This window comes from Anopheles cruzii, chromosome 3, assembly GCF_943734635.1.
Source record: "Anopheles cruzii chromosome 3, idAnoCruzAS_RS32_06, whole genome shotgun sequence".
NCBI classification, from domain to species: Eukaryota; Metazoa; Arthropoda; class Insecta; order Diptera; family Culicidae; genus Anopheles; species Anopheles cruzii.
This window is the reverse complement of record NC_069145.1, coordinates 30,835,183-30,848,358: the sequence shown is the minus strand read 5'-3', so window position 1 is coordinate 30,848,358 and position 13,176 is coordinate 30,835,183. Positions and strand designations below refer to the sequence as shown.

The 13,176-nt window shown below is 54.5% G+C and overlaps 1 protein-coding gene across 1 annotated transcript in view; it reads right to left on the bottom strand.

The window, feature by feature from the left end:
• Positions 1 to 1,543: 1,543 nt before the first annotated feature.
• LOC128272462 (mucin-5AC) overlaps positions 1,544 to 13,176 on the bottom strand; it is a 36,672-nt gene continuing 25,039 nt past the window's right edge. The window contains exons 5-8 of the mRNA XM_053010277.1: positions 5,668 to 13,082; positions 5,261 to 5,498; positions 3,319 to 5,185; positions 1,544 to 2,316 (exon numbers count right to left, since the gene is read on the bottom strand). Coding sequence (XP_052866237.1) covers positions 1,544 to 2,316; positions 3,319 to 5,185; positions 5,261 to 5,498; positions 5,668 to 13,082 — 10,293 coding nt within the window. The remainder of the gene's footprint in view (positions 2,317 to 3,318; positions 5,186 to 5,260; positions 5,499 to 5,667; positions 13,083 to 13,176) is intronic.

The following is a 13,176-nucleotide window of genomic DNA, read 5'->3' as shown; positions in this document are numbered from 1 at the left end:
CTGATACGGCTTGCGTTAGTTTATTATGATTATTATTTTTGGGAGGGACTTTTGGCGCTCTCCAACTTCCCCGGATTGCGGTATCGAAGCGTGGCCGACCAATTGCCGGCAGCTTCGCTCGTCGTTCTCACTCACGCCAGGGCGCGCTCCTTGGTAAGGACTGCACCTTGGTGCCAACGCAACTATATAAGAATAGGGTGTTCTATTATCCTTGTCCAACCGCGACTGCGCGCATCATATGTACAATAGATTCCGTATATACTACCGCGTACGACTAAACTTACACCTAATCCGCTCTACACAATTGTTATTCTTTTTTGCTTTGTTTTGTCTTAGCTAAATTAGCTTACCTCCTTAAGTCGCTACCATCGCCACAAGTACTACATTCGTTTATGCACTCTAGTGCTTGCTTTCCTTGTGCCGCATCTTCTTGGATAGATTTATTATCTTCGCATCTTGTATAGATTTATTACGATCCATCATTTATCTTCATGTCGGTGGCTCATCCCCGAATCGTTTCCACGCCATTTCACTGCGGATTTGGATCCGAACGTACGTTGCAGTGTAACAACCAATCAACCACTGCCGTTGCCCTCTCACCGTGTGAAAAGTCTAGTGTCTCTGCTTTACTCCACGATAAACGTTTTATGAGATCGTCGAACAGGGTAATGTCGAACAACGAAAATGATTGAAACAACAAAAACCAGGTAGCGGGAAAATGTTAAAACCTATCATACTGTAAACGAGGAGCCAAGCCAATAAACTAAAAGCCCAAACTAGGAAAAAACGAGGATAAGGGCTGCTTTCGCATCACGGAAACATTTTTTAAAAAGTGGTGTCTGGCCTCGGTCTTTCAATGTGTTGAAGCAAATATAGTTTTATCTTGTGCGTGATTGTGCCGTTCTAGCTTTCTATTCCAAAATCAAATTTAAAAAACTTAAGACAATGCACCACAGTTTGCCTTACGTTGAAGAAAGGGTGTTATTGTCACATAATACGTTTAAAGCCAAACGATGTTTCCTCCTCGTGAAGAACGAACTGTATCGCATGTAAATGCTACGCATAATATTACATCGCAACAGGTAAGAGCAGTAAAAAAGGACAATAGACTCGCGGTGAACGACAAAAAAACGCTATGCCATGGAAATTTGTGTCTGTTGCAATTAAAATTGTAGGAAAAGTTTTGAGCTAAAATCACAAGAAGCAAAAGTGCTCCTACATTATACACTTTTTACTTTCTGGTCAGACATAAGTAACAAAAGAGGTGACAACAAATATAAATAAAGTCTTCCGTTTTCTTCGGCTTTTTTTCGAGCACTAAAATATCGAAATAATAGTAATAAGTATTATCGTGAGTAATGCGCTCACATTCGTGTCGTGTTTAGTTTTAGACCTTGGTCGCCGTGGCCGGCATGGACACTACGGTATGAGGCGTAGCACCACCCGCCCCAGCAGCTGGCGACAGCAAGACTGCAGGTAGTGCTATGCTTCTGGCATCTCCTTCCATCATCGGACCACCACCACCAATTCCGAGGGAAAGTTGTCATGATTTGATGATCGCCTTCATCGGATCCACGTCCGGTGCGCCAAAGTGATGGTTCACCATTGCGTTGCCGAGAAGACTCGTTCCACTGTTGCTACTGATGCTGATGCTAACGCTGGCACTGTTAACACTGCTCAAGCTACTGATGGTGCTGTTGCTGCTGTTGCTGCTTCCACTACTGCCGGGACCCATCGGACTACCATCGTCCGGCGAAATACCGATCATCGGCGAGGGGCAATCGTTCGGATACTTGCGCTTCCCGAGACCTACCTGCTGGACGGCCGCTATCGACGACAGCTGGCGGTGGTGTTGATTTTGCATCACGTGCTGATGACCCTGCAGCTCCTCCGGCAGTGTGTGAATGTTTCCAACCATCCCGGGCGTGGGTGGGCAACCGCTGGCCATGGAACTGTTGGACGTTAGACTGTTGAGCGGACTGTCGGGCAGAAACGAGTGATCGAGCGAGTACTGCAGGGCGGCGGCATCCGTTTCGTTGCTCTGCAGGTTCAGTATGCTGTCGATTGCGTTCTGCACCTGGCGGTTGATGTCCTCATCGAAGTTGGCTCCACCCAGCGCATCGAACGCCAGCTGATGGTTCAGATGATGCAGATCGTGCAGCGTTTGCTGGTGGTGATGCTGCTGCTGCTGCTCTTGTTGCTGACGGTGATCGTGGAATGTTTCGGCCATTCCGTCGCCATCTTTGAGCATGCCGCCGTGATGTATGTTGATGACTGGTGCCCGGCCAGCCGCATCATCCGAGACCGGATCCAAGCCTAGAAGTTCACGATCGAGATAGTTGATTTTGGCATGGCCGTTGTTGTCGTGTTGCTGATGTTGTTGTTGCTGTTGCTGTTGCTGTGAGCAATCAACGCTACCACCAGCTCTAATTACTTCACCACTAACGCTACTACAACCACCGCCAAGGATTAGTTTTGCCGTATCGACGCTGCCCGTTGTCGGTTCACTGCCGCCACCGATAGCACCTGCAGCACCACCACCACCGTCCGTCATCAAATCATCCGCATGGCCGTAACAACTTTTGGTCTTTCCCACCAATCCAGGCATGTGATGATTATGATTATGATGGAGCTGATGAGCATGCTGATGGTGGGGGTGGTGGTGATGATGGTCGTGATTGTGTAGCTGGCTGTGAAGAAGATGACCTTCTTCCTGATGCTGTTCCGATTGATGATGCAGCAATAGCTGCTGTTGCTGAAGGTGCTGCTGTTGGTCGTGATGGTGTTGCACGTCCGTCGGATCACCGCTGTTGTCGAGCAGGCTCGTGTCGTTACAGATACTGTTAAGGTTGTTTAGGCTTAGGCTAAGATTAGTATCGAGCATATCGAGCACGTGCCGATGATGATGCTCAACATCCTCCGTCGCCGACGCCAGCAGAATATCACCGTTCCAGGAAGTGCGCTTCGACATTGTTCCGTGATGATGATGCTGCTGCTGGTGATGGCTATGGTTGCTACTGTTGTTGTGGTTGCTATGGGTGTTGCTGTTGTTATTACTACAGTTATTGTTATTCGAGCTACGGAGCGTGTTGATGTTAGTCGAAATTTCACTCGAGTCCCGTCCAGTGCCGAGGCAACGATTGTTCGGATCCACGGAACCACCATCAGCACTCTCGCCGGCATTGGCCACTCTTCCATCACCAGGCGTGCCCCGTGCCGAGCCACAGCGAATGCTATCTAGATCACCACCACCACCATCAATGCCTCTACCAGCACCGGTGTTACTACGATTGTTGTTAAGAAGAATATGATCGTTACCTGACGTCGCCGCCGTCGTCGTCGGCGTGGAGGAACTGTTCGAGCCGCCGACGGTCGCATGATGGTGGCGGTTCGGGGGCACTATATTAATTTCCGAGTTACTATCGTTACTTCCCGAACACTCCATCAACCACCGATGATCGACGTGCTTGTCACCATCGCCGGGCACAGTTACTCCGCCGGCGTTGCTATGGAGCTGCTGCTCTTCAGCAGTACGGCTGCCGGAAAGACACGGTCGTTTGGTCTGATTTTCTCCCGTAAGCCCGTCATGGTCCGGGTGCAACACAAACTGCAAACTAGACGTCGTGCTGCTGCTGCTGCTGCTGGTCGTCGCTGACCAATGGCGTTTGTGGGTCACATTCGCACTGCTACCGGTGCTGGCTGGCTGTTGGTGGTGTAATAGGTCGAAACTGTTGGTCGTTTTATGCAGAAAGTTAGCACCATCGACGAGCGGCGTAGTAGACGTATCTTCTGCTGGGCGAAACACGGATGAAGTCCAGTGGCGGTCCATCATTTCGTCCGCTTTTCCAATCGGACCACCACCGCTCTCGGAAGAGCTATCACCGGTCCGGTTCAACGATGGTCCACAGTTGAACAGAGCACCACCGCCTGATCCGTCCGTCGTCAACTGCCTCTGCATTGACTGTTGCTGTTGGTGGTGTACGCCGAAGAAATCGGCCAATGGTGAGTCTAGGCGTGAGGAACCAGCCGATTGTTGCTTATCGTCCACGCTGCTGCTGCTGAACAGTTGGTCCAGCTTTGAGTCGGTCGAATTGAACATTTCGTGTATCTCTTCTTCGGGCGTTTTCTTTCTGCCAGTGGACGACAGAGACCCAGTTTCTCCGCCCAGCCGGCTTCCCTCACCGTCCGGTGTGGTGAAGTAATTGAGATCTTTCGGGAAGCACATCCAGTCGTCGTACGCCGATGCATCATGGTGCTCCACAGTGCTTGGCCGCAGCCCGGCTGAGGCGTGCGTTGTCGCGACCGACGTGAGTGGAGGAACGACGGCAGCCGACGACGCCGATGGCAAACTTCCACCCATCTGGTGATGTTTCGTTTCCTTAGAAACGATCATCATGCCGTGGGGCTCTTTGGGTGCGGAATTGGATTGCATTTGATTGAAATAACGCAACGTTGGTGGTGTAGCGGAGAGAACGACCTGCTCGTGGTGATATGAACCCACTACTGTTGTGTCACCTTTTCTTTCGTCGGCAAGTTCTCCCTCACCACTGGCGGGGTCACATTTTTTCATTATGAAGCTCGGTTTGATTTCACTTTCGATATCATCGAAGCTGTCCAGTATGGGAGGAGGGTCTTTCCTTTCACACGATGCCATGCCACGCAGCATCGCCACTGCTTGCGTTTTAACGATGTTCGATTGCACGGACTGAAGCATCGGAGAGCAGTTGTTGGCCGAGTGCTGATAAGCGCTTTGGAACAGTTCGCTCCCGGTGATCGCAGACTGGCTACCGAACATCTGCGTCATCGATTGGCCTTTAACTACCGATACTACCGTTTCTTCTTTTGTCTTGATCTTCCGAGATGATTCCAAGCTTGTGATCACTGAGCTTCCCGCCGAATGGGTGAAATGACCGGTAACAACCGTCGTGGGCAGTTCCTTGTTCCCAATTCCTTCACCACCATCATCGGACACATCCTGCAACGTGAGCGGCATGAGCGGCGACGGACTTTCGGCATCCCGTTTCGGTTTCTCTTCGTCAGACGATGAAACAAATATCACATCGTCCGCGCTGGTTGCCGGTTCGTCGGAGTCCCGCAGCTGGTCCTGAATCTCTTCAATCTCCTGCGTAATGTCAGCCTTGAACAGTTTGTTCACCAACATCAGTTCCGATGTACGCACTTCGCGCTGCAAATGGAAAACAAAAGGACAACCATATTAGTTTACACCGAAGTGAAGAGACAGTGAACGGTGTGCGCTAACCATCGATTCGTTGATCATCAACCGTCGGTAGCGGTTCATCATGGTGCGATAGGCTTCCGGAAACCATTCGGCCGTCGTCTCGAACTGCAGCTCTTCCTCTTCATTTTCCTCGCACTTCTCCTCGTACATGCAATGGTATCGGATAAGCCGCTTGATCGCATCCTGCTTGCTGCCGAACGGTGTGTTGGTATCCGGCTTGGTGCAAGCATCCTGATCCTTCTGTATCTGTATCTCGAATCTATCGAAAAGAAAACCCGAACAAGATGGGACAAGATGTTAGGTAAGAGGTTCTCACTTAGCGCCATCTGCCTCCGTGGTCCCTCTCGTGACCCGTTCTACGAGTACGATCGCGGGGATGAAACGTGACGCCGAAAAGAGCGAAAGCAAAAAAGGAATATCACACTCACAAACTTGCACGCGGTACTTTGACGGCGGGACTGTTCGGAACGTTGGTCGTGATGTAGGTCATCGGTGTGGACGGCGACGTTCCCGCCGGTGCTGCAATAATTACCGCCGGTGGTCCGTTGGAGGAGTTGCTGAGCGCGGAAGCGGCTACGACCGCCGATGAGAGAGCATTGGCGGTGGTTGTCGTTGTTGGGAGCGTCGCCGCAACCGGCGTTGTCGTCGTTGCGGTTGCGACGGGCGTTGCTGGAGCAACAACTCCTGCGGTAACAACAACAGTCGGCACCAAAGATGGAGCTGGCGGCGCAGGATGACTGTTGCTGTTGGCGTAGTTGTTGGTGGCCGTTACAAGCGGTGGCGGCGGTATCACAGACGAAGAGGACGAGGCTGTAGTGGTGATGGTGATCGAAGCATTGGTCGCCGGTAAAGGACACGACGCGGTGACCGCTGGCGAGGACAGCACGAGGCCACCAATATTTTGCTGTTGTTGCTGTTGCTGCTGCAATCTCACCGCTGTTTGCGCCAACATTTGCGTGGAACCGCTGAGAATGGCATGCGATCCTCCAACGATCACGATCGACGAACCCGCTGTACCAGCGCCCGTGGAGGCGCCGGTAAGCGTCTTCAGCTGACTTCCCGCAGGCAGTGCCGTAGCTACGAGCGGCGGTGGAACGGGTGTGTTTGAGCGATTGTGTGCCGAAAGGAGCGATGGGGCAGCTGGCGGAGGCGTCGAAGGAAGCTGATGTACGAGCTGCGGATGGTTCACTAGCGCAGCGGATCCCGGGCCGCTAGGGTCCAGTTTATTGACGCTCATCATCGTCTGGGAAGCTGGGGTTTGCGGAACTAGCGTGTGCAATGGTGGCATAACAACATTTGTGGTCGGTTGCGGTTGACCTGCGGCTACGGAAGTAGCTCCAGCAGACGGAAGTGCAATGCTTTTACTATTCACAACCAGATGGTGTTGATGCTGCTGCTGCTGAACGATCGTGTTACCGGCCGTGGAATGAAGCTTCAGGTTAGGTATGTTGGTGTTGTTGCTAATGACGGGGTTGCTGCTGAGCGTAGCGAGAGGTGGTTTTCCCGTCTGCAGCTGCTGATGGATGGAAACAGGTGGTGGTGGCGGTTGCAGATTGCTCGAGGTGATCGGAATGATCGTCGTCGTTTGTTTAGTAGCAGCGTGCACGGCACCTCCGGCGATCTTACTCCCGCCCACGGCCTGGATCGGCACGGTGCTGGTCGTGATCGTGATCGACATCGAGGAATGCTGAGCAGCGGACGATGAGATCGGTAATAGCAGCTCGTGATGCTGCTTTCCCACTGCCGTCGGTGTGTGAGGAGCATTGGTCGGTGTCACCGTGATGGGCGATATGATGGCCTGTTGCGGCTGCTTTAGCTCCACGATCGGTGTTGGCGGTGGTGGAGGCTGCGAGGAGGCAAACGCGTGACTAGCCGGCAACGTGGGGATGATCTTTCCGCTCGACAGAATCTTCTGCTGCTCCATAAACAGTCGGTGGAGCGCCTGGTAGATTTCACTGTCCGTCATCGTCTGGATGTTTTTGATCGTCGGAAGTGGCTTACTGTGGATCGGGTTCGACGGATCGAACTCGGCCGGTATCATGAGGGACGAGAGCAAATTTTTGTTCTGCAACTTTGTCGACAGCTGCTGAATCTGCTGCTGAACGTTCTTCAGATGTTGCTGCTTCTGCGGTGTCAGTTGAATGGTTTGAACACGCGGCACTACGGTAGGCGTTCCGGTCACGGTCGACGGTGTGCCCGGGATGGCTGAATTAACGCTCACCAGTGGCGGCATCGGCTGCTGTTGTTGCTGCTGCTGCTGCTGTGGAGATATCGACGTCTGATGGCTGTGTTGCAGGTGCGTATTGGTGCGAACCTTCTTCAGCGTCCCTGAGGCACTCACGTTGTTCATGATACCTCCTATGCCGCCGCCGCCACCTGGAGTTCCACTGATTGCCGTCACCGTTGTTGATCCTTTCGTGATCGTGGGAGTTGGGACAGGTTTTTTGTTGATCTGATGCTGCTGAGGATGCACCTGGGCAACGAGAGGCTGTGAGGGGGTCGAGTTTATTGCGGGCAGATGATGCTGAGTCGAATGTTGCTGATGGTTCGTGACGAAGTTGTTCGGGTTCACGGTGCCCACAATTTTTGTCCCAATTTTCGTGCCATCCTCCGCCAGGATTGGTTGCGCGTGTTGACCCGGCTGCAGCACAACGCTCGGTGGCAGGCCACTTGAAACCGAGTTCACCTTCACGACGGCGGCCTTCGGAGCGGCCACTGCAGACGTCGGTAGGACTTTGTCCTGCTTTTTGGAGCGATTCCTCTTCGGTTTTTCTTTCACAACCGATGCCGCCGTCGTGCTATTCTGGGTCGCCGTAATGCTAACGCTGTTGTGAACCATCACTTTCGGGCCGACCATCGCTCCACCGGTGTGGTTGCCGGTAATAAGCTGCTGCTGGCTCTTGACGGACTGCGCTTGGTGTTGCATCGTCGCGGAAGCTCCTTTCGTGGCCGCCGTTGATGACAACAGTGCTGGTGGTTGCGATTGGGACAGCGTCGGCGTTGGTCTGGGTTCGCTGGACTGTGTCACCTGGCCGATGTTGTTGAAGTGGATCTGTCCTTGCATCAAACACTGGGCCAACTGCTGAGCGTTGATGCCGGTCGGAACGATAAGTACGCGCTCCATTGGGCCCAGGGCTGCCGTGGTTTGGCCAGGGCTAAGCTGCGTTATTTGATTCGTGAGCGTGTTCATCGAAAACAGCTGCTGGTTCGGCCCAACTTTCGGCAGTTCCACGAGCTTCGGTGTGTTCGGGTTCACCACCACGGTCGTTGGTACGGGTTGTTGCTGCGCCGATTGCTGAAGTGAATGAGACGGTGGAGGTTGTGTAATTTGCCGTTGACTTACGAGCGACGGTTCGAGTATCGTTTCAGTTTTGCGTACCTCTTTCAGTGCCTGTGCCATCGGTTGATGCTGCGCTGGATGGTGTTGATGCGATTGGACCACATTCGGTTGACTATTGGCACCCACCGATGACTGCACCATCGTCTGTTGCCCAGCTGTTGCAGACTGCGACGTGTAGACAGGCAGCATTGTAGCATTATTTTGTTGCTGTATAAACTGTTGCTGTTGCTGCAGCTGTTGTTGTTGCTGTAGCTGTTGCTGTTGATGAAGTTGTTGCAAGTGTTGCTGCTGCTGTTGATGTTGCTGCTGTTGCTGTTGTTGCTGCTGCTGTTGTTGTAGCTGAAGTTGCTGCTGATGTTGCAACTGTTGCTGGTGCAGTTGTGTCTGCTGCTGCTGCAACTGTTGTTGCTGCGTGGTTTGAACGGTCGTTGATGGTGCTTTCTGCTGCTGTCCACTCACGGTGGCCACTGTTTTGCCGTGGGATGAAGGTGCGACTGGCGCCGTTAGTACAATCTGATGTCCACTTTGCTGCGTTGCTACCGATGGTTGTTGCTGAACAACCGAAGCGTGTTGCTGTTGCTGGACCGGTTGGATCGGAGCGATTGTGGCCGCATTAGCGCTGACCGGAGGTTTGGAAGGTTCATTCACGAGCGTAATGTTTCCGAGCGCACCGGACAGTATCGCCTGCAGGATCATTTGCGACTCCGTCGTTTGTGGCTGATTGACATCGTGCTTCAGTATGAGATGGCCATTCTCGGCCAGCGACAGGCTCAGGGCTCCCGTTAGCTGTGAAAGAATGCCCTGGGCTGATGTGGCCTGCACCTGGGGAGGTTGGGGCGCCGCCACCAGGGTGGCCCCGGTCGGTGTTGCCGTGATGGAAGGCTGATTAAGTTGCACGGTTGGCGTCGAAGGCGCGACTACCGTTGGCTGTTGCTGGGTCGTGAAGACGACACTACCGCCCATCGTTGAGGACGATTGGACCGAAGATGTTGGAATGGATTGTTGCTGAAGATGGTTTCCACCACCATTGCCGCTCATAGTGGCCAACATAGTGTTTTTGTGCTGCGGCTGTGCGGGTTGCAATGGGCTGCTCTGAATTGTGATCGTTGGCTGCAGCGGAGGGGCCGATTGCGTGTACTGGCCACCTACTGTGCTGCTGATGAGCTGAGGATTGGCGTTGCCGACATTGCCTTGCGATGCCACCACTTTACTGTCGATGATAGGCGTGATCTGTATTTGGTTGTTGATGGTTCCAGCCTTGGTCGGTTTGCTGCTTGCGGTGGCATCGATCTGCGATATTTGTATATTGCCAATCTGCGTCGGAACGGCGCCGGTCGTGGCGATCGTATCAAACGTTTTCTCCAACTTTTTGCCATTTTTCTTTCCACCGTTAGCACCCGCCACCCCTGTTCCGCCGCCCGCTGCCGTCGACTTCTTCTTCGAGGAGACGACCGCCAGCTTATTCCCGCTGCTCGGTGAGATCACAATAGAGGCCGGCGGTGTCGTTGCCGTTAGCGAAGCCGTCTGCACGGAGCCGCCGGTTACTGCTTGGTGAGTCGCTGTCGTCACCGTGCCACCGACAAGATGGGGCTGTGTTTCGGCAATCAACTGGTTTTGGATCTCGTTGATTTGACTCTGCAGCGTCGGCGTGACCTGCGTGTTGTTGAGCACATTGTTCATCAGGCTGTTCACGCAGATCGTATTGTTTTGCGATGAGGCGGCGGAGGCACTGGACGTTTGCACGCTAGCAGTCGGAGCGACGGTGGCCACGTTGACGATCTTCGACTCCTCGCTCGAGGCCGCACCAAAACGCGGCAGCGACACGGTGTACGACGCTTGGCCCGAGCTGGGATCGTTCGAAGGATCGATCGTGATCATGAACGAAGGCTGCTCGGAGGTGGAACTGTTGGCCGCCAAAGAAGAAGAAGAAGACGGTTTCTGTGCTCGCGTTGCATTCAGCGTTCCCTCCAGGCCGGGGATGGAGATCGTGTAAGGGAATTCCAGGTTCCCCGTTGCACCAGCACCTGCACTTCCGATTCCGCTCGGAATTGTGATCATAATGTCGGAATTGTTTTGCGATTGTGGCCCGGCGTGGATCTGCGCCGGTGCCGGTGGCGGTAGGGATGGTGCTGGCGGCGGAGACATCAGATCCTTCCCGGTGTTCGTAGTAGCACTGGTCGTATCGCTGGCATGTTGTATCACAATGTTTGTGGCAGGATATTCGCCGCCACCGGGCATGGCGCTGGTAGGAGGAGCCGGTGTCACCAACGGCGGTGGTTCGTCGGTGTCCATAAAATCGTCATCCTCGATGCCGATACCGGAGATCTTCATCAGATTCGCCAGATCCAGCTTTCCCGTCGAGGTGTGCGTGTTAGCGTACGGTGAAGTGGACGATCGTGGTGGTGAGACTGGTGAAGCAAGACGCTGGTCCCCGGAACCGGACGTTGTGGTGACGATCGCGGCCTGGCTGCTGATGGGCACCGTTTGTTGCACGATCATCGGTGCCGCTGTCGCGACCGGGGGCTGTTGGACCGGTTTTAGCTTCTTTTTCTGGCGCCGTTCCTTTTTCGGTTTCTCCACCTCGATTCGCGTGACCCCCAGGGACGGTTGTTGAACGGATACGGGAGACACCGTGGGCTGCTGCTGGAGGGTGTTGGATGAGACAGGATTGTATAGATGGGGCGCTTGCGGTAACGGCTGGTGCTGCTGCTGTTGACTCTTTGTTCCGCTATCCGTCATGATCACCTGCTGACCGGAAGCGGTAGTGAGGATCGAGGTGCCCCTCAGTCCATCGGCCGTCGGTATCAGCTGTGCCGTCTGCATCGAGTGTCCATCGAGCGTGGTGGGCCCGGTCAATATTTGCTGACCCGCCGCCGTTTGCTGCTGTTGCGGCTGACCCTGGGCATTCACGGTGATGGCGTTCCCCGGGCCGGAGCCGGTGAATTGAATGCTTTGTCCGCTTACGACTAAATCACCGGTTGTGCTGGAATTCTGTCCACTTGCGGCACCGGCGTTGCTCGGTGATGACGAGACAAAGGTGGTACCACCCGGGCCCGTGGCCAACTGCAGGTTAACGCCGCCCAGCTGGTTCAGGTTGATGTTTTGATTCGGCAAACTGAACCCACCGACCTGCGCCTGTTGGAACTGTGCCGGCAGGGAGGCCGTTGTCAACAGCTGTCCGTTCAGCCCGTTGGACATCTGGATCTGGGCGAGGTTGCCGTTCAGCTGCAGGTTACCGTGCAGTTGCGCCACACCCTGACTCAGCAGGTGCTGGTTGATGGCCGTCAGTTGTTGCGCCTGACGGGGTTGACTCTGTAGCTGCTGCAGCTGCGCCGCCGTCAGTCCCGTCACGCCGCCGTTCGTCTTCAGTCCGGACAAGTTCTGTGGCACCAGATTACCCTGTGACGACACGATGAACGTCGGCGCAGTGGCCAGCTGCATCGTGCCGTTCGTGTTCAGTATCCGGAGCACTTGCTGCGGTTGCGGCTGCTGCAGCTGCTGGGGCCGTGTGTTATGAATCACCAGGCTCGGAGTGGCCAGTTGGGGCGTGGGAGGACGCAGGATTAGTTGGACCCCCTGCGGGGTGTTTTGTTGCACCAGCACCGGCATCTGGTTGAGGAGCAGCGGTTGTGCGTTTAGGTTACCCGTTGGCAGGATGATGGAACCATTTTGAGCCGCCGCGGCCGTCGCCTGCGCCGTTCCACCCGGCGTGGATGGCGGTGTCCCTGTGGTCACCATCTGGCCCGTCGCCGGTCCACCGGGCGTTCCGGGCTGCTGTGGTTGTGCGGTGGTCGTGAAAGTTGCTCCCGGTCCTTGAGATATCTGCTGGCCGGCGATCTGCGATACGACCGTCGGGAGGGAGACGGATGTGACGGTTTTGGGTTGCGAGACGATCGCTTTCGTCACGATACCAGCGCCGCCCAGCGAGTGAACCGGGGCGGTGCTGTAGCTCGACACAAACACTTGCTGGGGAGCCGCGTGAAACGTCGTCGGGGAAACGGACGATGTGAGCGGTTTGGGCAGGATCTGTTGGGGACCCTTGCCGTGAAGCTTGAGACCACCGCCAGGAGCGCCCGTCGGTGTGCCACCGGGTGACGTTTGGAGAGCATTCGATGGAACGCCGGCGGAACTGATCACCAATCCGCTGGAAGTGACGGTCGCCGTCGACGATGGTAAAACACTTTGGGCGACCGAGGGGACGGCCGTGATGATTTGGTGCTGCACAAACTGTTGCTGCGAGTGAGGTTGGTGGTGCTGCTGAAGCGTTTGCAGCTGTTGCAGCGGGATATGCTGTTGCTGAGCTTGGTGCTGTTGTTGTTGAGCATTTGCCTGCGACACGATCGTTGCCGTCTGTCGATGTTGTTGCTGTTGCTGGTGCTGGTGCTGTTGTTGTTGCTGCTGTACTGCAAGCTGCTGTACGGTGGTCGCCGGTTGCGATTGTGTAATGAACTGAGAACCTTGAAATATTTGCACTATCTGGTTTCCGGTGCTCATGACAGGATACTAGAAACGCACACAAAGAGCGGAAAGGAAACAAGAGTTAGTGGACGATCATCAGCTCCTCGGTGGAGAGGTCCTCCTCATCATCATTCACTTA